At 32.9% G+C, this 25,616-nt stretch overlaps 1 protein-coding gene across 2 annotated transcripts; it reads right to left on the reverse strand.

Moving 5' to 3' along the window:
- Positions 1-458: 458 nt before the first annotated feature.
- On the reverse strand, positions 459-24,864 carry LOC140440082 (protein TAPT1 homolog). 2 transcript variants are annotated; one of them, XM_072530351.1, is made up of 8 exons: positions 24,581-24,864; positions 14,046-14,304; positions 9,770-9,951; positions 8,012-8,143; positions 6,905-7,002; positions 2,788-3,362; positions 1,460-1,620; positions 459-758 (listed from the first exon to the last, which is right to left on the reverse strand). In XM_072530351.1, exons 1-8 carry the CDS (start codon positions 24,702-24,704, stop codon positions 514-516), a joined length of 1,776 nt encoding a protein of 591 aa, XP_072386452.1. In that variant the 5' UTR covers positions 24,705-24,864; the 3' UTR covers positions 459-513. The 2 variants fall into 2 exon arrangements, with proteins under 2 accessions (XP_072386452.1, XP_072386453.1); XM_072530352.1 differs by lacking the exon at positions 24,581-24,864 and adding an exon at positions 19,738-19,895.
- Positions 24,865-25,616: the final 752 nt, after the last annotated feature.

The following is a 25,616-nucleotide window of genomic DNA, read 5'->3' on the forward strand; positions in this document are numbered from 1 at the left end:
CACGGGATCTTAAGCACTCTCCGATATAGCCACATCACAAATGCTTCCAGTTTTCTGCACACATCTTCATTCAAGGTCCACGATTCAACACCATAAAAAAGGACAGAGAAGACGTAGCATCGCAGCAATCTTACTTTTGTATCAAGAGAGAGGTTGTGCAGTTGTGTGAAATAAACAAAAGGCATATAATTATGGAATCAGTAATAGATTCGACCGTTACTTAATGGAAATTCAGTAGCAAAACATAACTTCAGTAGATTTCATGTCTTTTAAAATAACAAAACCAATAAAAATTACAATAAAAAATACCAATCCGTACTTCGCAGTAGGTGAGATTCTCATTTGGTGAAGGCATTTTAAAAAGAGTACACAGTACGCATACGCTAAATGCCGACATTTTAACACATACCATATATTGCAGCTGTCGTAAAGGTAGTAGGTATAAAATTAAACGAAAATTATTAAAAATCAACAACTTTACTTTGGTACAAAAATAAACTCCCATAAATAATCTCAATTTTCATTCTCGATTTTGTTTAAATTAGGTTCAGACTCTGATCTCTTGAAAGTGTCTTCTGTAATACTATCTTGTGGAATATCGTCTTCGGGCAATTCGGATTTTATATTCGGAACACTTCTGGTAACATCCTCAGTGAGTGTTTCGATTTTAATGTCATCACCTTCCACTTTAAGAAGTTCTTCGTTTAGAGTTGCGTTCTTTAAATCCACGTTGCTGTTGGCAAAGATAGCAGCGGGACCTAAAAAATGTATGCTTATTAAAATTGTGAATGCATGAAAAGGTATAAGTCGTGCCAGTTTGAGACTGTGTAGGAGCTCTAAATTGAGTAGAACTCACTAAGGACAGACTAGGTGGGGAAATTCTCATCCTGGGTTAATAGGGAACGTCCTATGGATAACTAGGAACATAAAACAGGTATAAACAAAGTACAACCAAACAAACACTGACCTAATTAGCACATAACAGAATCCTAAGACAGAATCTGCAGCTATGTCATTAACTGTAGATTCGTTGATTGAACATAACATACACCCATACACACGCTAAACACACATTATACACACATGCACATTTACAACATTCTCATTCCAAAAATCACCAAACAGCCGCACAATTGGCCTATCTTATGGTGCCACTACTGAGCTCTCCAATCCCAATCATGACCACGAGATGCATGTATTCTCGTATGTTTCGGTGTATTTACTGGTGCTGGTGAATTAGAAAACAAAATTGAAGCAACGGAAATAGACCATCGAAGAAAAAGATCTAAAACTGAGATAAGTAAGTCAAACCAAAATCGATTTTTAAAAAACTTCCTGAGATTTCCTTTCAAAATTGGACATAAAAAGAGAAGAAAAAAAAAGAATGAGCCACGCGCATACATGCAAAAGTAAAAACTTTAAAAAGTAAAAATATTTCTGATGTATTAATTATATTTACCCAAATCTTTCGGAATTGGTGGTGCATCGCGTTTCTCGTCCTTTTTATCGTCAATCTCTTGAAAAAGCATAGTTGGTCGAAGGGTAGGTTGGTCCACGATAGGATGTAATGGACTAGTAGCTGTATCAGTCCGACTTCTGGTGACTAGAGGACTATTACATCTAAAAAATTTTTATTGAATTTAAAAATTAATCCTACGTACTAAATTTTATATTACTTTAAATATTTTTTAAATATACACAGTACGATTTTATAACTTTTTTTGTTAGAAAGTCCATAAATTTAAAATAAATATTATTTTTTAATCGTCATGGTATATTATCTACAAAAAAAGCAGTAACGCAACGAGAAAATATTCTCATGGTACCAATATTAAGGGAATGATACAACATAAATAGTTTTTTAAGAGTACATTGTTTTCTAGAGCTCTGGGGGTATAAATAAATGCCAAAATGTCATAATCTCGATAAAAGGAAGATCCAAAGATGCGCATAGTAGATCCACATGACATCCAATTGGACCGCCAACGCAGATATGGACCGAGAGATTGCCGGTATAATCAATTCCCCACTTATTGACCAACAGCTTCGGGCGGATAAGTTGGCTGTCTTGTGACCGGTGTTGAGAAGTAAATTCCAAAGGATAAAACAAATAAATGGAACGGAATAAGGATACCGAAGGTAATGAAAAATACTGTATTAAATATCCCCATGAGTCCCAAGAAAAATCACCATGGTAGCAACACCTCAACTAAAAAATGTTAATAATCATGGACATCGTAGTTCAAGATTCGACAGGAATGGAGAAACATATTACCATGAAGTCTATGATGTCGTGAATTATGATTCCCCGTATTTTCTGTTTTAAAGAATACAAAAAGAAAAAGAGCTGTTAACTACAATAAAAACAGCCAAAATAGAATACCTCGGTCACATGCAAATAGCTCATAGGAAAAGGTCAATGCTGAGTATATCGCTTCGTGACCGAGTTAGAAATGAAAACGTAAGACGAAGAACAGGAGTTACCGATGTCCCGAATTGCCACACTAAAACGGAACTTGGCCAGACACGTCGCCCGAATCAGTGATGAAAGGTGGACGAAGAGATTGCTTGAGTGGAGGCCGAGGTTAGACAAAAGAAGTAGGTACCCCCTACTCGTTGGACTGACGATCTCAAGAAATTGGATAAAAAGTGCTTAAGATAGAGCACAATGGACAAAAATAAGGGAGGCCTATGTCCAGAAGTGGACGCAAAGGACTGAATGATCATGATGATGACTATTAAAATTAAATGTTCCTACAACTTCCTATTCTTGTCTTATTAACTTACCTATTATTATTAGGAGAATTAAGGCTCTTATCCATCTTGTGCTGACTAATCAAATAACACGCCCTTGCTAATATTAATAAACTATTTAAAACTTTCAAAGAAGTCAAAAACAAAAATACAAAAAATAAAATAACAATAGAAGCTAAATCTTCTATATTAACGCAATGAAACAACACGCGAATTATAACGACGCCTAACGGCAACGGTATAAATCCCATGCGTCTGGCGACTAGGTCGCAATGATCAGAAAAGGCGTGTTTTTGTCTAGTTTGTGCAACGTCATACGCCAAACTGGTGGTGTAATCCCTGTACACGTCTAGGTTGAGTTCGTTGAACCTCGTTATGAAGGCATGCTTGATCCAATCGACGAACATTTCCGCCAAGAGAATGAAGATGCAGTCCGGCAACATCACCCAAAAACGCTCCGATTTCCAGGAATATTCACGCATCGTTTGAAGGATCACCATGAACAGCAGAATACATAAGTGAAACCGCTCGCGTACGTCGCTGCAGGAAACTTGGAATAGGTTGTTGTTGTTGAATTTTTTAAAAACGCTGCCTTTTAATTCTACGAACTAAAAAAAATAAACATTATCCGGTATTCAAAATATATATCAGTGAAGTATAAGTAATAGACTATCTAAGCTCTGACATTACAATGAGCGGGGGTTTTAAAAACCTTTCCATACAGTTCTAATTTGTGTGTATTTGTCCCATAAGAAGTTGGAAATATTGGGTTTTTAATTGTTTGAAGAATAAAAGGACTTTTGGTTATGAACATTCATTCTGTGTGATCGGTATTATTTGTTGTTAGTGAATTTTGAGGAAAGCATATCAAAGGATTAAGATATTTACTATAAATGTTCATATTTTAAGGTTATGTTATGGTTTGATTAAAACTTTAATTATTTTTACTGTATTTCAAGGTATTGTTTGTTGTTGTTATTTTTATTGAGGTTATTTCAAAATTAATCAATAAATGACTGAATTTATTTACGAAGTTGAAAAATATTTAAATTAATGTTTTAATCTTGTGATTTGTGCTAGTGATTTTATCCCCTAAAAGACTAAATATATTCGTTTTCTCGTAGTTTAAATAGTTTTGTTGTCATTACTGAAAAATTCAGTAATACTGGATATCTTTTACACATGTTTACTAGCCATTATATGCCCAGATCTAAAAAATAAACTCAAAACCTATTACAACATTCAAAAAACAAACACCCGTTATGGCAATTTGATAGAAAAGTTTTCACAGAATGTTATATTACAACTTAAACTACGAGAAAACGAGTATCTTTAGTATTTAACAGGATAAAATCACTGGTAAACGAATAAAGAATAAAACATTAATTTAAATATTTTTAAACTTCGTAAATAAATTCAATGATTTATTAATTTATTTTGAAATAACCCTGATAAAAACAACAAAATACCTTGAAATGCAGTAAAAAAATAATTAAAGTTTTAATCATACAGGTGCCATCTCCGCTACGGAGGTTGGCAATCATCATAGCTATTTTAATTTTTGAGGCAGTAGCTCTAAATAGTTGTTTTGAGCTGCATCCAAACCATTATCTCAGGTCTTCTTCTGCTATCTATCTTTCCTTGCATTATGAGTCGCAGGATGCCATACTTCTCACCCCGCATCACATGTCCGAGATACTGTAGCTTTCTTTCTTTAATTGTAAGTTCAACTTCCTTCTCTTTGCCTATTCTTCTCAGTACTTCATTGTTCGTAACTTTATCTACCCAGGAAACCCTCATAATTCTTCTATAGGTCCACATTTCAAAGGCGTTAAGTCGTCTCATTGTGTCTAGATTTAACATCCATGATTCCACTTCATAATATAGTACACTGTAAACGTAAAATTTTGTTAGGCGTACTTTAAGAGCTAATGTTAAATCTTTGCCACATAGGACCTTTTTCATTTTCATAAAATTAGACCGTGCTTTTTCGATTCTGACTTTGATTTCTGCAGTGTAGTTATTATTTTCTGTTATAAGTGTTCCTAGGTAAGTGTACTTTTTTACTCTTTCGATCTGCTGGCCTTCTACTGTCAAGATTTCGTTAGTATTATGGTTGTTTTTACAAATTTTCCAAATTAAATTGTTTGTTCCATATATTCTATAATTTTTGTATGAAGTCTCATTTAAAACTATGGATTTTTAGATACACATTGCCGGGTTATAACCAACGGATTTTAGTGTTATCTTAAAAGATACATTGAATGACATGAATAAATGAATAAATTAACCTTCTACAGGCTAGTTCAAATGTTACCACCAATAGACTTTGACGATTCCGATATTTCAGATAGAGGATGTTTTGGAAAAAATTATGACCAAAATAATATGGACATTGAAATATTTGATAATAATAGTATGTGTTTAGAGTCCATTCAGAGTGAAAATGATGTCACAGAATCTGTTCGAAGATCAGAAAGAGCTTTAAACAATTATTTGACTCCATTAGAACGAAATATGCCGGATCCATTACCACCTGTACCTAAAAAGGTTAACATTAACTAACATTAAGGTTAACATTAATTTTAACTCTCCAGAGTTTTGTTATCCAGTTGACATTCTAGAACCTATTTGCAGTAATGTAACTGATATTTCATCACCATTGATTTATTTCCAAATGTTTTACACGGACGATCTGTTTTCGATAATTGCAGAAAATACAAATCTGTATTCAACCCAGAGGACAGGTAAATCCGTAGCCACTGATATTAAGGAAATAAAATCTTTCGTTGACATTGAGCTGTTGATGGATATAGTCAGCATGCCTTCCTATTGCGATTTTTGGTCTCAATTATTCCGTTATGATCAAGTAGCTGATGTGATGTCCCTAAAACGTTATCAGAGTCTCAGAAGAAACATTCATTTCGCAAACAATGAAGATGATAATGGAACCGATAGGTACTTTAAAGTCCGTCCATTGTTGAAACATATATGCCAAAACTGCTGAGCAATTCCAGAAGAACAGCGTTTTTCGATAGATGAAATGATCGTTCCATATAAGGGAACACGAGAAGGAACTAGACGACAATATATAAAAGGCAAGCCGAAAAAATAGGGGTTTAAATTATTTTTTAGATGTGGAGTGACCGGTATCGTATACGATTTTTTTCTTTATGCTGGTGAAAATACCTTTTTTAATCACAATTTTACAAATTATGAGGAACGATACTTTGGAATAGCGCAAGAAAGTGGTAGTAGCCTTATATAGAAGTATTCATTAGAAACCATGTAAAATTTTATATTTTGATAATTGGTTTACTTCACTTATTAGTCAATTAGTTACATATGTAAGAAGTGAGTTTATTTTTTGTGGCATTAGCACTTGGCTATTTGGCCAATTACGTGTTGAGAAACAATAAATGTAAGAAGTGAGTTAGGCATATTCAGCCTAGGGACAGTTAATTTTTAATTTTTTTAATTAATCGAGGCTGTAACAAAATGTTTGGCTTACAAATAACTCTTTTTTACTGTGTGTTTCGAGTGTTTTGTGGCTGTACTTAGAGCTAACGCGCACTACATCGGCTCCGGCCACGACCACTAGTCGGACATTGGTCGCATCGAGTCCAACCTACAATACAGCCAGCGGTGCGGCAAACAGCAACGTTGTCACAGAGGTAGCCGTTGCTTTGTATATGTATAATCGTATAATAAAACGAAAAGAAGAAAATATTGGGTAAATCACATTTTTAAATAGTCTTGTACAACACAAACTATACAATACACGTACAGATCTTAGTCCACGTTCTAATTATCAGCTGTTCTAAATTCTGCAGTAATGAAATTAAATTCGCTTGATCTTGAAGGAAACATCATTCGTGATGGTGCAATTTTACAATTTTTATCCTCAATTTTTATGAAATTTCCTATGCAGCCGACATACTTCGGCAAGCACTTAGAAAAATAATACCCCCATAACGTTGATTCAAAAATGCAGAAGGTAAAAGGTTGAACCCCTCGTCAACGTACAGGAGGTACACCAAGGGGACTAGTAAAAGTAAATATTGTACGTAGATTATAATTAAATGTAATAAAGCAAACTGTCTACTAAAGTGCCAAATTTAATTTAGAAATAATAATGATTTATACTTACATTATTTGACATCATTATTGTCAATAAGGCTTTATTTCGGGAATTAATAGCTACATTAATAGTTGTTGCTTGGAATAATACCAATACTCCATGAAGAACTTTTATTTTTATTAAGGAAAACAAAAAACCAATCAATATTGGTGTGTCTTACTTTTGTGCAATATGAAAAAAAAATTATATAGAATGAAAAAAGGAAATCATTACAAATTTACAAGTATTGTTCAGAGTCATCTGAACGTCATCATGCAAGGAAGAGTAGGGAGAAGAAAAGGCTTTAAAAGAAAGATGAAACCTTGGCCGAGGAATATCAGAGATTGGACTAACCTCAGTGTTAACCTCATTGTTTTTTAATGTTTTTATCAGGTCACTGGAAGAAATTAATATTTAGTAAAGATGTAAGAAACTAGCAAATTGTAATGGACATTTTAGTTTGTACGATCTAAATTAATACGTCCTTTAAAAATATGTTTCGGCTAATAATAAATATAACTGGAATGTAATAACTTAGTATTTTTGATTTTTCTAACATTCTTCTTTTCTCTTGGACCACTTATAAAAAATTGCTAACAGGTTTGTTGAACGAATATAAGTGTGATTGTTTCCTGTTGTTTTGCTGTATATGTATTTTGTTTAAGAGTTTCCTTTGCCTCTCGAAGAAAAGACAAAATCTTTTTCCTCTTTTTCCTTTTTATTCGTTCCAATTTTGTTCATTTTATTTCAGTTATTAGGATTCATTTCGTTTATTTTTCTGACTTCAGAATACCCCGTTACTAATAAGCGATATGTAGACCCACGTCCCAAAGCTCTTCGTTAAGTTCTTCAAAACACCTGACTGCCGGTTCCAAAGTGAACATACCTGGACCTGCAATTCATGTATGTTTTAGTTTCAAGACTAAACTTCCCCTTGGGTTAATTTTTATATTACCTACTGTAATATCCAACTTCGGGGAATCCTGTCTTCTCTATCAGGCCATTGTCTTGTTACAAACGGTTCATGTTTTTCTGCATAACGTATACAATAAACTCTTCCTTATTTTTCATTTTACAGCATATGACTTAAATATTACCAACAGTCTACCAACCCTCTATCTTATTACAAAAGGATACCAACATAAATGATAGCAAACAATAAATGAGGTATTGTTCCTAAGTGTTCTCTTTTTCTTCCTCTTGGTTCTGTGGCTGTCCAAAACAAAGAATCGATGGCGTCTTGACCAAACGAAGAAAATAATCGATCACCTAAAAAATAAACAAAAAATAATTTATTTTAAACTGAAACTTCACGTAGACATAATATTTATTCAAGAGTATATATAACATATGGAAGTGAAATATGGCAGATCAATGATAAAACAAAAAAGATAATCACGGCTAGAGAGATGGATTTCTGAAGAAGAGCAGCAGGAAGATCGAGAACAGAAAAGGTAGCAAACTTTTCCTAGATCTTCCTCTGCTTCTTCTTTCCCTTGGTGATTATTTAAAAATCTGTTTTGGTAGTCTTGTCTCGTCCATGCGTTGTACGTGGACATGCCAAGATAGTTGTTTAGTTTTGATATCGCCTAATAATGAGTGTTTTACATCCACACAGGCAAACACGAAATGAATTAACTAAAATAACACAAAGCGACGTGGAAGAAACTCTAAGGAAACTGCTCATCAAATATGGCGTACGTCAGATAATGCGACAGTTAACAATGATAGTTAATTATTAATAAAGTCATGAGATTAGGACGAATACCTGCGCAATAGAGAACCAGTTTTATACCACTATTAAGAAAAGCGAAAAAAGCGACCACAGCATTAATAAAAAAATAAATCTGTTCAATTCAATTTTGAAACTCTTAAAAGTACTAACGGGTAAGTTATAAAAAATACTTAATATATGAGATGACCAACAAGGATTCAGAAACGGAAGATCTTGGAACAATGTGGTCCTTGTAATCAGACAAATAGTTGAGAAATTTATTAAGTACAACAAACCATCCTACATTTGCTTCGTCGATTTAGAAAAGGCATTCGACAGAGTCTGTCTATCAGACGCTATACATTTACTATAGAGTATGATGCAAATCTTTGGAATAAATTGATTATTTTAGAAACAGACGACTTTAAAAAAATTTTAAAACACCTCAATTGTAATTTTTGAATAGACATCAATTGCGATATATGTGTTGGACATTACGTCATCAGTGTTAACGTAATGACGTAATGGACGATTTTTTAAACACAAACCGAGGTCACGGGATACCTCATTTGAAAAGTCTCCTTTGCTACGATGTATCATTCGAATATTCGAGATTGATTATACGCAGATGCCTTTCGTTAATTCCACTATCTTGCAGGACTTCCATTATTTTGTCGTGTTGAACTTGGACACATACTTTTTTGATAATCAATGAAGCAGGCATATACACTTCAGTTCATATTCCTATTCCTGTTCTTTGCAGATTATACATGATTTCCGCCGTATGATTAAAAAAAAATCACAAGTGACAGAAGACTGTCACATAAGTTAGGTTATGTAACATAGGGTACGGCAAGGAATTTTATATGGAATTTTATATTAATTTAAGAAAACTTGAACTCATGCAACACTGTAATGATGGTAACTTGGGTACATTTGGCGCAACTCAGTCATAAAACCAGGATATTACGGATCTTTACTTCTTATTTTTCTATCTACAGCAATGGTGACTAAATATGCTTCGTGTAAAGAGCGAATAAGAATTTTAGATCTTCTGAGAGGTCTTCTGTTAAACAATTAATATCAAGTTCATGAGCAAATATAAATGCTGCGATTAAATTGTTTAGTTACTTTATAAAGATCTATAGTCGTAATAAAATAAAGTAGATACTAATTCTTACCTATTTCCAACATATTAAAAAATATATACAACTTTATCACGGATTGGCTCTTGATTAGGTGATACAGCATATTTATATCTAAGTACATCATAATTATACTACAAACTAAAAGAATCAAAGCCTTGAGTAGATCACAGATTTCAGCAGGGGTTAAGATGCATTTGTTAGTTTTTCGACCAAACCTAAAATCACAAAAATTAAATATCAAACCAACATATAAAAATTATATCCTAATTTTTATAGGAAATGTATATATACATATATATATATATATATATATATATATATATATATATATATATATATATATATATATATATATATATATATATATATATAGATGACTGCCGTCCGATAAGTACTTAGCCTCACCGCCCGATGGCACCCCTATCTCAAGAGAAATGTACAGTTGGTTCCTAAAAAACTGATACGACTCTTAAAGCGTATTTTGTAGAAGATTGAGTTGGGTAGGAAATTGAGAAAATTGAGTCAGACAACTTATTGTGTTCAACCTCAAAAAATGGTTCCACATGCTAGCAAAGAACTAGCAAGAATTGTAACGAAATTAGAAGATGGTTGGTCACTATCTGCCGTAGCGAACCATTTTAACGTAAGCAGGACAACAGTTTGTAATATTAATAAAAGATGGAGAGAATAATAAACTCTCGAAAGAAAGCAACGTTCTGTAAGACCAAAAATTAACTACCGCTCATGAAGATCGTACGCTTTTGGAGAGACTAGAAGAGATTCCTTTTGAAGATGCGAAAACTGCAAGAATTATGTCACAGTTTCCGGGAAGAGAGACAACAACTTAGCGCAGAATTAAAGCATCGCATCTTAAGTACCGAACTGCACCAAAAAAATAAGCTCTTGCACCACAATAGAAGTAATCAAGACTTTTGGGACAGAGTAATATGTACAGATGAACAAATTTTTCAATCTTCTAAAAAGGACAAAATTGGGATATATAGACCAGATAATAATAGATTTAATCCTCTATACATTGATAGATATCCAGCAGCTGGTCATTTTAGCGTCAATGTAAGGGGATGGATTTCATCTACAGGAATGGGAATGGTATGGCGTATTGATCGCAGGATTGCTCGGCAGACTTATCTGAATATTCTAGAAAACATCATGTTTACCAGTGTAGAACAGTTGTATCCAGAAAATAATTTTACCCTCCAACAAGATAATTGTCTTGTTCACACTGCAAATATAATAAACCAGTAGCTCCAGAATAACAACTTCTAAACCTTCCATGGCCCAGCTACAGTCCAGATTTAAACCCAATCGAGAATGTGTGGGGGGTTATTATAAAACTGTTGTATCGGCGTAATTATATACCTCAAAATGCTGAAGAGCTGTGGCAATCTCATAGTTCCTTACACGCAGCTGGACCGAAGACTACAAGCTGTTATCAATGCTGATGGAGATATTACAAAATATTAATTTTATTTTGACATACGTAAATTTAATATAGTTTTGGTCTTCCAGACCCTCGCTTTCTTTCGCTAGTTTCTTGTTCTCTCCCTTTTTTATTAATAAAAAAGTGTTCTGCTTATGTTAAAATATTTTGCTGCCTTTGATAATTAGTTATCTTTTAATTTGGTTACAATTCTTGCTACATTGTTGAGTTAAGTCGTTTGTTTTATTTCTTAATAATAATAAAAATAATAACAACCCTATTTTATGTAAAAACTATCATTTATATACTCTTTATAAAATGCAGGAATTCAAAATAATATCAAAATTTAGACCTCATTCTTTTAGAAACCAGCTGTACTATCTTGTAGTACAAAAATGGAAAAAGAGCAATATTGATTGTTGATTCCAATTTAAACAGTATAATCCAATTTTTCAACAGAAGTTACAAAAAAATAAAAAAAAGTAAGACCATCATTTTGAAGGCCAATAATTTCGAATAACAGCCTTAATATTTAAAAATTGTCTTTTTTCCGATTTAGAAAGTAAAAGTTCTCTTTTTCGAAATCGTAAAAAATGACAAAAATCGCGCCAGATTTATTTATTTGACACTTTTATAGAAACTGACTTTAATTGCGGCAAAATAAAAAAAATTGAATAAGAAAGCTGCACTTCTCGACTTTAAAATGCTTTTTGATTTTTGTCGATAGGACACTGATAAAAAGATATAGAATTTTTAACGTTGAATGGATAAAAACTTTTTTTTATTTAAAATTGATTTCGCGCGCATAGCTGCGTCGCTTCAAGCGATATTTTTGAGACAACGGTTTACTTTACACAAAAAATGCTAATGAATATTTTTGTTCAAAATTAAAATATCTTTTCTGCGTCGCACAGATTCTTGGTAAATCGATTTTTTTCGTCTTTTCCCATACGAGAGGAGTGGTGGTTTTTGTGGGGAAGCCGGGGGGTAGAAATAGCAACTTTTTGCATATTTTTGTGGGTCCTAAAATTAACATTTTCTCGACATCTCTGACGACTGGAATTTAAATAATTTAATTTATTTATAAGAAAACTAAAGCATATCTGGCATTTGGTAATTCGTTTTTTAGATGGCTCTTCTCTATTTACGTAGGATTAAAAAAAATGAAAAAAATTGTTTTATTGAAAGCTGAGAAAATACATTTTCTTACGCATCCCGATTTTGAATTCAATTCTCTTCAACCTAATGATTTTGGTATTTTTAACGCGCAATACCAATGGTTTTTTTATTATATGTTATAAATGTTATAAACATCATAAAGATATGAAAATTTTTATAGAGAAAGAGCTCCGAAAAAAAAACGGTAATGTTTTAAAGATTATCATCCTATTATTTATAGTTTCGTCGCAAATACCGGTCAATTTTGACCGGTTGTATCTCAGGAACCACTACTCGAAATTCAACTTTTTTTCTTTTATAAGAAACGTCTTGCCAAGTCTTTTCCAACGCCGTTTAATAATTTATTTAAAGCTAATAGTTACTAGCTAATAGTTATTCTATTTGTTTATAAGCCAAAAAGTTGTTAATTTCAGCCTCTACAGTTGATGACTTTCTAGATGTAGTTTTTACACGCCTTTTCAATTCATAAAACCAATCGGCGTTCTTCAAATGGAGTGTCTTTTCAAATTCTAGCTTCCTCATATCGTTCTCTAACTTTACTTTTTCGTTATCACTTTTTGAAATGGCAATTTTCCTATCAAGCTCAATAATGTTGGCTGCTCGTCGCATCAACAACACGTTTCAGTTCGTGGGTAACCGAAGGAGATGTTAAACTCTAACACAATTATTTGCCTGAATGTTTCATAACACAGCTCAATATGGGTATGTTTGGTCAAAAATAATTCAAGAAGCTTTTTAACAGTCATATCTTCTGGGAGGTAAACTCTGTTAAGAGTCCTTCAAACTGTAGTGAGCTTTACGTCCCTTTAATGAGCCAAAAAACTGCAATAACAATTCACGAGTTTGTTTTCCCCTTCTATCGATCGGCGCCTTGCCAGTTGTTCTTAAAAATGTTTTTATTGTATGTAATCGGAAAGCTTTAATTCCAAACAGTGATTGAAACGCTTTAAAACATACTGGTACCTCTATTGCACTGCCATTTCTAATAACTCTTACTTTGTAGCTGTAGAAGCTTTCATTCAATCTAGCATCTTCTTCGTTTTTCCTTGGTTCGTAGAAACACAGGACCTAATGAGATAAGTCCTGGTAAGTAACTATTTGAGGCATCATTACCATTGTCACGGCAAATGGTATTAAACTGGTTTATTAAATCACTTTGTTCAGCAATTGAAATATTCTGAAAGCACTAATACCGCTTACACTGACAGTCTTCTTCGGTTTCAAAAGTCGAGGCTCGTAGCTTCTTAGCAACATCTCTAAGACGGCCATGTGTTTTACGCTTTTTCGTTGATTTTTCTTGATTAACACATGTATTTTCCTCACTGGCAGACATTTTAAACACTAAAACTTTCACAAAAAAACTATTAAAACTGAAGAATACTGAACACGTCTTAAGAACTCAACGAACAAGCTTAAATAAACGTGTCGAAACAATAACTAATAAACACATCTGCGATGACCTGCGTGTAATAACGAATTTTATGAACTGTGTTGGTTGTTCCCCTGCAATAGATATTTACCTTGAATACCTCGTGACTACGTTTGTTGTTCCCTTTGACGATTTATCAAGATAAAATACACGGCAAACAGAAAGTGTGGAAATGTAAACCGATTTTTTTTCATTTTTTGACTATGTTGGTTTTTCCCCTGTACCCTTCAAATGGTATGTACAATGGTATGAAAGCTTACCCAAAACATTTACAAAACGGTCTGGTCATCAGAGCCCATAACGCCAATAAAACTCTCATGGGCAAAAAGGTGTACACGAATAAAAATGCATCCGCGCATTGCATAAAACCATACAGCATGAAGCGCTCAACCTCTTTTGGAATTTTCATAAAAGAATATATTTTCTCCCTCCTAAGAGAAAACCTGTCTTCCGAGTTGTCCAGCTGGTAGTCTCGAGTCAATTCTATATTCAGGAAGGTCCATAAAGTGGACATTTTCTCTAAAACAAAACATTAATATCAGGTGTGTGTGATATAAACAGAACTAATTGTGATAGTAAGTAACACGTTTTTAGTATTATATTACGTAACAAGAGTAGTAAGTAATATATTACATACTTGTACGAGTACCTACAACTTGAGTTACATACTATTACACTTTATCGACTCACATTGACTCATTAAGAAAGAATAAATTATTAAACAATATTTTTTTATAAACGAGCAATTTAAACTATATAATAATTATTTATCATAATAGAACAATCATTATTGTATAGATTGTGTATTCAGTTGTCAGCGGTAAAAGTATGACCTTTTAAGGTACAGCTCCGGAGTCTGTCTGAAATGAAATTGTTAGGTTTTTCTATTTAAGTTGAGCCCTCAGATAAATAATTAATTATGTCAGAGATTAACAATAAATTATTGTTTTTTTCTGAGGATTCATTTACAGGTCCTTCAGTTACCAGAAAGCATTGAAGCATGATCATTTCCTCTCACCTTCTTAAAGCAAAATAAGCGCCAGTGTGGAATACCCCACACGGGTTTTTTTCTAATATTTAGGTTACGTTTAAAATATTAAAATATAAACTTCCGAATAACATCGTAATATCTAAAAACATTTCATCATTCGGTTGGAAAACTTCTTGTACGACCCTGTAGAGTCAGCAGAAAGTTTTTTTTTTCTTTTCGCTCACGACTTTTTATTCCGTATTACAAAAAATATATTATGTTGGTATCATTTTTGTTTATTTTTTAAGATTTTTAAATGTAATTTTAAAATTTTTTGTTTAGGTTAACAACCACGTATGGGGACAACCCCTACCCTTAAACGGGTTAGGGGTTGTCCCCATACGAGGACATTATGAATAAGAGGAAATAAAATAGTAGAAACTCAAACTTGTAGTAAATTTATTTCAGTGAATTACAAATATTATTTTGTTGTGTAATAATCAAAAAAACAATTTTTCTGTTTATCCAGGCACAAAAGAATGAATTTGCAGCAGGTATACTTTGAATTTCGTTTACATCCCGGCTTTTTGCACCTGTAAAATTTTTCCGTTACTTTGGGTAGATGTCCTATATTATCGAGACGAACTTCCTTTACTGGGCGCACTTTTACCTTAGTTCTTTTGGAAATTGGCTGTTCAAGGTCATTGGATGGTCGACCTCTTTTCCTAGTAACAGTTCGATTAGCCAAAATAAGTGTTTCTGCCACGTATGCCCTGAAATGTAGTAAATCTAAAATGTGTTTTTTAGGAACACCAAGAGGCACAACGCATTTTGTGTACTCAATCCAGGTATTTGAGCACGCCAAATCAATAGCCTGGCTAAACATTTTCAGTGTCCATTTACGAGATCGAATGGAAATCCTGTACAATGCAATTAGAAAATCAAGTTTCTCAACACCGCCCATATATGTGTTGTAATATTTGATTACTTCGGGTCTTTGAACTTTAATAAATTTTTTCTCACTTGAATCCCACCGATCGCACATGTCAGGTGTACCAGAGCCCATATAATTGGATGCTACGACAACTGATTTGTTGTCATACCACTTAGTCATAATGACTTCACCATCCCCACTAACTACTTGCTCGTAACATCCACCGCCTCGTTTTTTTATTTCTTTGTCATCACTGAAGGGTGGATTTTTGAAGCGATCTAACTGTGCTGTACATATTGCATATATCTGTTTATTTCTCAGGTATTGAAGAATATTGTAGCTTGAAAAGGAGTTATCAAAATAAATCCAAATGTCTTTAGCAAAGTATGATCAAGCTCTGTTTTGGAACCTTGATACAATATAAAATCAAACATCTGGCCGCTGCTTCCACAGATTGCAAAAACTTTTATCCTCCACGGCTTTGGTTTGTTCTTGACATTCTGTTTTACATTCAGCTTTCCTTTGAAAGGAATCATCTGCTCATCAATAGAAAGATTTGCTTCCAATGGAAGAGAAAGCAAGTGAGCTCTTATAGTGTTGTAAAGAGGCCTTACCTTCCAAAAGCGATCGTTAGTATTCTGTTTAGCCTCTTCATTATTGACAAAATGCAAGTTTTGCCTCAACTTATAAAAACGGTTTATTGGCATGCTTTCACAAACTAGCGGAACAGCAAGTTTAGGTTCCCAATAACATTCAATCCTTGGGTAGTGTAAATTTCCCATAAGAATATGAACACCAACGAACGATTTCATTTCTACTATATTTGTAGGTGAAAAGATGTTATTATTCTGCACAGCATATAAATTTGTAAATTCCACCATACGAGAAAATAAATCGTACGTAAAGTATTTGAAAAAAAAAGTAGATGGGCTCTCCAATTCTACAACTTCAATCTCCTCCTCTTGATGATGATGAAAAGTAGGTGTAACATATGTAATACCTGTACGCCATTTGATGTCATCTTTTGGTGTTATTGAACTTATAAATTAATCTTCTTGGTAACTACTTCCACCAGCATAAGTTTCTTCATTTTGTTCATTAGCGACCTCTTCAACTATAATGTCATCAATTTCGTTAATATTTTGATTAAGTTGCTCTACAAAAGAATCCCTAATTGATTTCTGTATGGTTTAGTTCGGTAGTAATAAAAATTACCTGTAATGCTCTGTATTTCCTACAGTTCGTCTCCATCATATGATAAACATTCAACGTCCGACAAGCCCCGTTCCCATTCTTGAAGCAGTTCTTCATATGTAAGTGGCTTTCTCCTGCTCATTTTGAAGCACTAGTACTTGAAGAAAACAGCAAATTAATTATTTTATAATATTCATCGCAAAAACTAACTTACCTCTAATTCAGTTCACTTATTCACACTGTCCTAATATGAGCACAATACTTTTCAGACAACAAAATCAACTAAACTAGCATAACTTTAGTCAAGTCTAATTATCTAGGCTTAAATTACACTTCTTTACTACCTATATCACGACTGTTCCAGTATATCAAAACAAAACACTAAAGTTACCAACTGATATTTTGTCAACGTCAGGGAAAAGTTCCACAATGGTTTCTACGTCACATTTTCAAATCCGTTTTGTAGCGCTTCTACCCACAAATAGGTGGCGATATATGTTTTAAATTAAAGTTTCTTGTGTGCCTGTATGGGGACAACATGAATAAACGGTCACCACAGTTGTTTGAGTAATAAAAAAAATGAAGAATTTTATGTCCTCATATGAGGACACTACGAGCGAAAAACTACGAGAAGAAACTAGTCGTATTATAAACAGACAAATCCATATTCTCAACTATTTTTTACAAAGCGACGGCTAAGGAGAGTATGGCAACAATGAAGAAACATCATAGATCAATATCATAATAGGCTACGCAGAGTAACTGAAAACCACAATAAGCCAACATCAAAACAGCACATTCGAGCAATACATCCAAAACTTGAGTACAAAGGAAGGCAACCAAAACGCTAAAAAGACCTTAAATAGCAGTCCCTCCTTCCGATCAACCAAACAATTCATGGGGACGATCTGATCAAGTAAAAGCTGACTAGTGCCGTATTCCTAGATTTCGATTCAAATAATTATCATGTGTTTGTTGTTTGAAGTAAGAAACACGGTGCTTATTAGTTTCCGACTAAAATCAATATTTCAGTGATATAAAGAATAGTTAAATAATTCAAAGTAATGGTATTAATTAGTTCAAAGTTCAGTATAATATTGTGAAAAACAAAAACTGACAACTATAAGTTATTGCATGTTTTTCAAATAAATACTTTAAATTCTAAATGTAATTAAACAAGTCGATTCTTATCAATAGATTAAATTTTTCGGCAAAAACAACCAAAGCAAAAAATAGTAAAATTTAAAGTATATCAAATTACCAAGGCTAATTAGAAAGACGAGACAAAAGGGGCTCGCCAATATTAGAAATTTATTGCAAGTTATTATAGGAAAAGAGAAGGTTTGCAGCAAAATTTAACTGCGTCAGTGAAATAGAGATTAAAAAAGTATTATTGAAGAGTTATTGCTATTAGTATTCTAGTGCTGCAGTGATACAGTAAGGTAATGTCTTCTAAAAACCGGCTTTAAAATAAAAACGATCGATAAACGCCAAGTGGTTATGGAATCTGCTCTTCTACAAATATGGAGGACGGAATTTTTAATTCAAATTCATAAATACAGAGAAAGTGGAAGAGAAGTTGTATATCTGGATGAGACGTGGTTTGACACCCATAACGTTCCAAAATATGGTTGGGCAGATTCTTCTGGTCGCTGTACAATAAACGCTCCATCAAATAAAGGAAAGCGTATTACAATAATACATGCAAGAACAAAAAATGGTTTTATACCTAATGCTTTAGCCTTGTCATACAAAAACATTAAGGACTCTCGTGTCGACTATCACGATGACACCACATCAGAATTATTTGAAAACTGGTTTGTAACGAAGTTATTGCAAAGTATACCACCAAACAGTGTAATTGTGATAGACAATGCCAGTAATCACAGTCGTAGACTGAATAAAGTTCCATTTTCTAACGACACCAAACTTAGAATCCAGGAATATATGCTGGAAAATGATATATTTTATGAAGATAATTATTCTAAAAAACAATTACTTGAAACTTTAAAATCATTTTCCATCAGAAAACAATATTATTGCGACAGTTTGGCGGAAGAAATTGGTCATAAAGTATTAAGACTTCCTGCTTACTATGGAATGTTCAATTTTATTGAACACATATGGCATAAGCTAAAAGCATCGATAAGGAGAAGTAATGTTTCGCTTACCCTAAATTCATCTTTGGTTCGTCTAATTAAATTAGAAATGGAGAAAATAACCAATGACAGCTGGAAAAATAGTGTTGGCCATGTTCTAAAGATGGAAAGATCTTATATAAATACAGATAGGTTGCTCAAAAGAAACAATTATTATAGATCTAGATAACGACAGTGATAGTGAAACTGACTTGTCCATGTAATTTTTTTTAATGTAAATAAAGCAATAACTGTTTCATTGTTTAAAACCAAAAGAACAATTTTTTTGAATAATTATTTTTTAGTTTTAGGGCATTGTTCTAAACCTGTACATTTTTAGGTACAAAAAATTTTGCTTTTTTATTTTTGCATAATACATGTTTATGTTAAACTTTTGCAGCCAACTCTTTATATACAAAACATTCTTTCATAATGATATAATAATAAATAAATAAAAACCTCAATTTGATTTAGTTATTTTTTTGTATACTTGAGTAAAATGTCGGGTCAGAATTGACCCGACGATACCAGTTACGAGTACAAAAATTACGATAATAGTTAGGGGTTAATAAATCATACCATTTTAAATTTAGTGTTGGTTTCAAAACGAATACAGAAGGACAAATAATATTTAAACAAGAATTAAGGTATGGTGTCAATGATTAATGTATAAACACAACATATAACAGAAAACAAAAATAATATGGTGTACTTACTTTTCCTCGTTTTTACCATTATGTACTTATTTAAACATAAACTCGACAAAGAGACTGATAGGTTATTTTGTGCACATTTAAAATATTTAATAAATATTTAGAATATCTTATCTCCTTGTCCTACATATTTATTTGTTAGACGTACTTTTAGAAAGGTATATCTATATGATTCAAATCGACTTTAACCACCTTAGGTGTGAAGTAGTGCATTATAGATAATAATCTCCCGGATCAAAAAAAAATTGTATAAGTACTTCAAATAATTCAGACAGATGTTTGTTTACATTCGACGTACAAATAAAACGAGCAAAAAATCGTGTCAGATTATACAGTGCTAGTCAAAATTATTGAATTTGAAAATGTAGATACGTAATATTACATCGGGATGTCCACATGGATATCCTACTCAGAACATACCACTTTAATTTGACAGGAAACATTAAGAAAAGTCATTCTTTAAGTTCCATCTTCTATCGAAGGTTGGAAATCATCATGGCTATACGGAACCTGTTGATTGCGGCTCTAAATAGTTCTGCACTACTGCATTCAAACCATTCCCTTAAGTTCTTAAGCCACGATATTCTTCGTCTTCCCACATTTCGCTTTCCTAGAATTTTGCCTTGTATAATAAGCTGCAATAATGGGTATCTTTCCCCTTTCATAAAATGGCCCAAGTACTCAAGTTTTCTTCTTTTGATGGTCAATAACACCCAGTACATCGGAAAAGAAAACATGTGGACATATGTTTATATAGCAAACTGTTATTATTTTTTATGCAGAACCACTTCCTGTAGTTAGTTGCACGTATTTACAAATACTCTGTATATTTTACAAATAAGTAGGTATTATTCAAAAGGGCTAAAAACTGACACTTTGAACCTCTGTAAATAAAAAAAATTGATTTCTGAGTCTTAGTGCAATTGATAACTTTTGATCAGCATGACCAAAGTTTCAGCAAATTTAACTGGAAAAATCAGGATTTGATGTAATGGACGAGAAAAGTGTTGATAAAAATAGCAAACTGAGCAATGAGCAAAAAGCACATAAAACTAATAGGAGGCTAATACAGGAGGAAAGAGACTAGTTCTATATTCATATTAAAAATATATATTAATTATAGTACTATTATAGTACTATGTACTTATATCATTCTTTTTATTTGGTTCTCAAAAACGTTTAAAACTTTTTTATGACTTGCTTAAAAATTTTCATATACACTTCTCCAAGAAGTGCTAACGCACCACTTTGAAATATTAAAATATTTTATTAGCGTTAATAAAAATTTCCATTGTAATGTTATATTTTGCAAGCCCCTTGTATATGCTATTCGTACACTCTATATTTATTGACTGTCTTTTATCGCTATAGTTTTTTTGCAACAAAACAAAAAGAAGCAAAAAATGTACTAATTCTATAAAAATATACTAATTTCCAAGTGTTCACGAATGCTATTCGGCTACTGTTTAATTGTGATTATTGTTAATTGTGTATATTATGGAGCGTCAATCACGTAATTTAACCCGAGATGAATGTGCCCAAGCAGTGATAATGTCGGAACAGGTTGGAGTTACCGGAGAATTGCTCGTCGGTTTAATGTCTCCCACACATCCGTCCCACGGGTGTTAGAAAGATTCCTCGAAACAGGGGATCATACTCGCAGACCAGGGCAAGGACGAAACCGGGTAATTACCCCTATTCAAGATCGATTTTTAAGAATTTCTGCTCTTCGACAATGTTTTGTAATGTCGGAAGAAGGTTGGAATTACCGGAGAATTGGTCGTCGGTTTAATGTCTCCCACAAATCGGTCCGACGGGTGTTGGAAAGATTCCTCGAAACAGGGGATCATACTCGCAGACCAGGGCAAGGACGAAGCCGGGTAACTACCCCTATTTAAGATCGAATTTTAAGAATTTCTGCTCTTCGACAACGTTTTGTAACACATCGAAGTCTACAAATTCAGCTTCGAGACGTGCATGCTATACAAATTAGTACTGAAACTGTTCGCCAGCGACTAAGGGAATACAACGTAGCACCTAGGATTGCCGCCCGAGGTTCTCTATTAACTGCAGAGCATCGAAGGGGGAGACTACATTTTGAGGCTGACTGGAATCGAGTGCTATTTACTAATGAATCCCGATTTTGTTTGTACAATAACAACAGACGTGTTTGTGTGTTGCGACGACCCAACGAACGATATGCTAAGTGTAACTTCTCACACCACATTTTTTGGTGGAGGATCCGTTATGGTGTGGTGTGGTATTTCTTTGACCGCACGTACGGACCTAGTGGTCATAGAAAATGGAACTGTTACAGCTGAAAGGTACATATTGGAGATCCTGGAGCAACATGTAGTACCATTCGCTCCTTATATCGGTGAAAATTTCTTACTAATGCAAGATAATGCCAGACCTCACGTTGCACAGATCGTCAGAAATTATCTAGAAGAGGTAGAAATTAACTCTATGGAATGGCCAGCACATAGTCAGGATATAAATCCGATTGAAAATCTCTGGGATATCCTTGGTAGGCGATTAAGAGCGACACCGATCCAACCAAACAACTTACAGGAAGTGGAAGAGCTGATCCAGATTTGGAGAGACCTAGACCAAAATTAAATACGGCAATTAATGTGAAGTATGGGCCAACGATGTGAGGCTGTTATACGTACTAGAGGTGGAAACACTCGTTATTAAGACTTTTTTCATATTTTAGTTTACTTTTCTTATCATTATTTTTTTAGAATTTTCCGTTTTATTTTTTTTTTTTCTCCTGTACTTCAACATTTTCTGATGATTAGGCAAATTGTTATAATTACTAATAAAATGTAGAATAAATCTGGTAAAGTTTTATTTTTTATTCTTTGCCTGTTTACAAATAAAATTAATTTATTGAAATGGTGCGTTAATTTCTTGAAGTGGTGCGTTAATTTCTTGGAGAAGTGTATTTAGTATAGTCACCTCGTATTTCGGTGAGACTGTGTAAAAATATATGTATCTGTAATAAAAGCAGACAATAAAAATTAAAATAAAAGTACTCTACCAGGAGTAGTTATTAACTGCAAAATTATCAATGACTGAGATGTTTAATATTACAAAGTTTTAATATTCTCATCGATATTTACATTCAGATGTGCCTGGTATTATGTTTGAGAATATGGGCAGTCACCCCATGAATACACAATGAGAAATGCGAAAATGAGCTAATGAACTTAATAATAGAGGATCAGCTGCAAAATACTATGCTCCAGTGCCAACAACTGAAAAAAGCCTGGATTATAAGAGAAAAAATATACCTGGTCAAGCACATGGCATAATATACATTGGATAGGCATGTGCTTATAGTTAAAGTACTACAGAAAATATGCAGTGGGCTACACAAATGTAGCGAATTGAATTATCTCTGTGTAAGATTAGGGATTTTAATAAAACAATGTATTTTCAAGTCTAATTACTGTGACAGACAAATGAGATAAACAGTATAGGCATTTTTAGAAAAACAAGTTGTTACTTCCCTGTAAGAATTCTACTGTAATATTTAAAGTAAACAAAAATGAATGCTGCTAATTACTTTTAAAATAATATCCATTAACAATTTCAACCATTACCTAAAATGTTTTATTAATTTATAATCTTGTGTTAAACATAATAGTGCGATTCTGGTGACTTCAATAACAAATTGGCAAAATATTTAGTTAACAGAAAAAAGGAATCACAATAAGAAATAACAAAGGAAAGGAATAAACAAGTAGTTTACATTTTGACTGGAAAAACTGTAACCTATTGGTTACTAGTTCATTAAGTTAACAAATATGATAATGACTTATGCAAAATTACCAAAAAACTAACAATAACTTACTTAATGTTACTTACATTTTCAACAAATAGTGGTAAAAATATTAGCAAAATATTTTACTCAATTGTCAAACACTTAGTGACATTTCTAGTAACAAAGTGTCTAATATGTAAAAATAATGGTATAAGGCCAAAACTGTTTTTTGTTGCAGTGTATCATATCATTATCTTTTTTAAATGTGGTTTTATAAATTAGTTAAAGGACTTTGGAATACTGTCAATAATTTTTATTTCTGTAAGAATAGTGTATTTACCTTTTGTTAGTAGTAGTGAAGTAGACTTTACTAGTAATACTAATAGATTACTAGTAAGTTAAATCAATGACATGGTATATTTTTCCATGTCTGCTATCTTGTTGTGTATGATTTTGTTGATATAACTTTGTGGATTATATCACCTTACCTGCACCTTCTACTTGAGCCTGATGATGTTAGAGTAACTGGTGATTTCAGGTTTTGATTTCTAGTCATATAAGTTTAGTTGATTTGAAGTTTTCTTTAGAAGACTTCAAATACTGATTACATTAAACTGAGTATCTTTATTCCAAAAGTAAGTAACAAAGATAATCATAAAATAAGAAAAGTTAAAGATAAATAAATATATTATTACTGTTGGCGCTGGACAATAGAAGATCAAAGACAAGCTGGCCAACAGACCTATGAAAGTAACAAGTAGAACTTCATCATAGTATTATATATGGTGTTAAACCTATGTAGTTATCAAATTAATCTATATATTAGTAAAAGACAGAATAATACATATTATATCACTACATCACTAGTAAACATAATAAACTTGAAATAAACTGACAAAATGGTACTAGTGTAGTAAGACAGAATGGTGTCTATGGAGATAACATTTATATCAATGAATTCTGCTTTACTTACTATAATTGTACAGCGGTCTAACAGTTTTTGAAATCTTATAGCTATATGCTACATTAATGTATATTGTAGATATATATAATATATATAAAATAATAGGTGCTTACTTTTGTGGTTTGATTCCTTGTCATTATCACTTTTTTCATGTTTAACCAATTCTTCAATTTTGCTATCAGAACTAAAAAGAACTTTGGATGTTGATAAAAAACGTAGACGTTTTTCGTTTTGCATTTTGGTTCGATATTTTAAAAATATTTTATTTATATTTTGATTCTTATAACCTCAATTGACATTTTGCTCACTTGAACTGTCACTATCATATCACCAAATATCACTTCACTGCATGGTGTTCTGTGCATTACACAGTCGTTCATTGTACCATGCACAGTCACTGTCACTGTCAATATATTTTATGTTCTCGGTGCATCACTATTCACATCACTACCACATTTTTTTTTATTCACTAGTATTGTAGTTTTCAACTAACTTCATTATCTGTTAATTACCTATTTAAAACGTTCTTTATGTGGGAAATCCATCGAGTTAAAATAATTTTCGCTCTAATTCTAGTATTAACTCAGCCATGGGCGTCTTTAGTGTTCACATAAAGACGGCCATGACTCAGCGAAAATCGTAGCACATTCTTAAATATTAAAAATAGAGAGTTGTTTTCATAGATAAAATTACACCTAGATTGGTAACAGGGATAGCCAAGGTCAAATCATGTTCGGATTAGGCGCCCATTCGTTTGGTAGCGCTGCTAGTCAGCTAGTCTCGTTCTTGCGCGGAGGGAGTGTGCTGTGATCAAGTCAAAGTTGAGTTTAGACAAATACGGCGCCATATTTGTATTTGTTTTATTTGATTATTTGTTATAATTTATTTTATAATGTAAAATTTTTTATATAAATAGTGCAAAATCATACAATTTTCGACGATTTTTTATTATGGAATCGAACACATTACATGGAATAACAATGTAGAGACGAAGAACTGAACAAAAAAGATGTGTTCCAGATTGCATGGATACTACTGGCAAGCAATACCGTTTTTTAAGTCCAGGACATTATATGGATATGTTTGATAAATGGGTGAATGCTATTAAGAGCCCTAATTAGAGAATGCTGCATTTTAAAGAGGAAGATA

The sequence above is a fragment of the Diabrotica undecimpunctata genome, chromosome 4, assembly GCF_040954645.1.
Source record: "Diabrotica undecimpunctata isolate CICGRU chromosome 4, icDiaUnde3, whole genome shotgun sequence".
NCBI classification, from domain to species: Eukaryota; Metazoa; Arthropoda; class Insecta; order Coleoptera; family Chrysomelidae; genus Diabrotica; species Diabrotica undecimpunctata.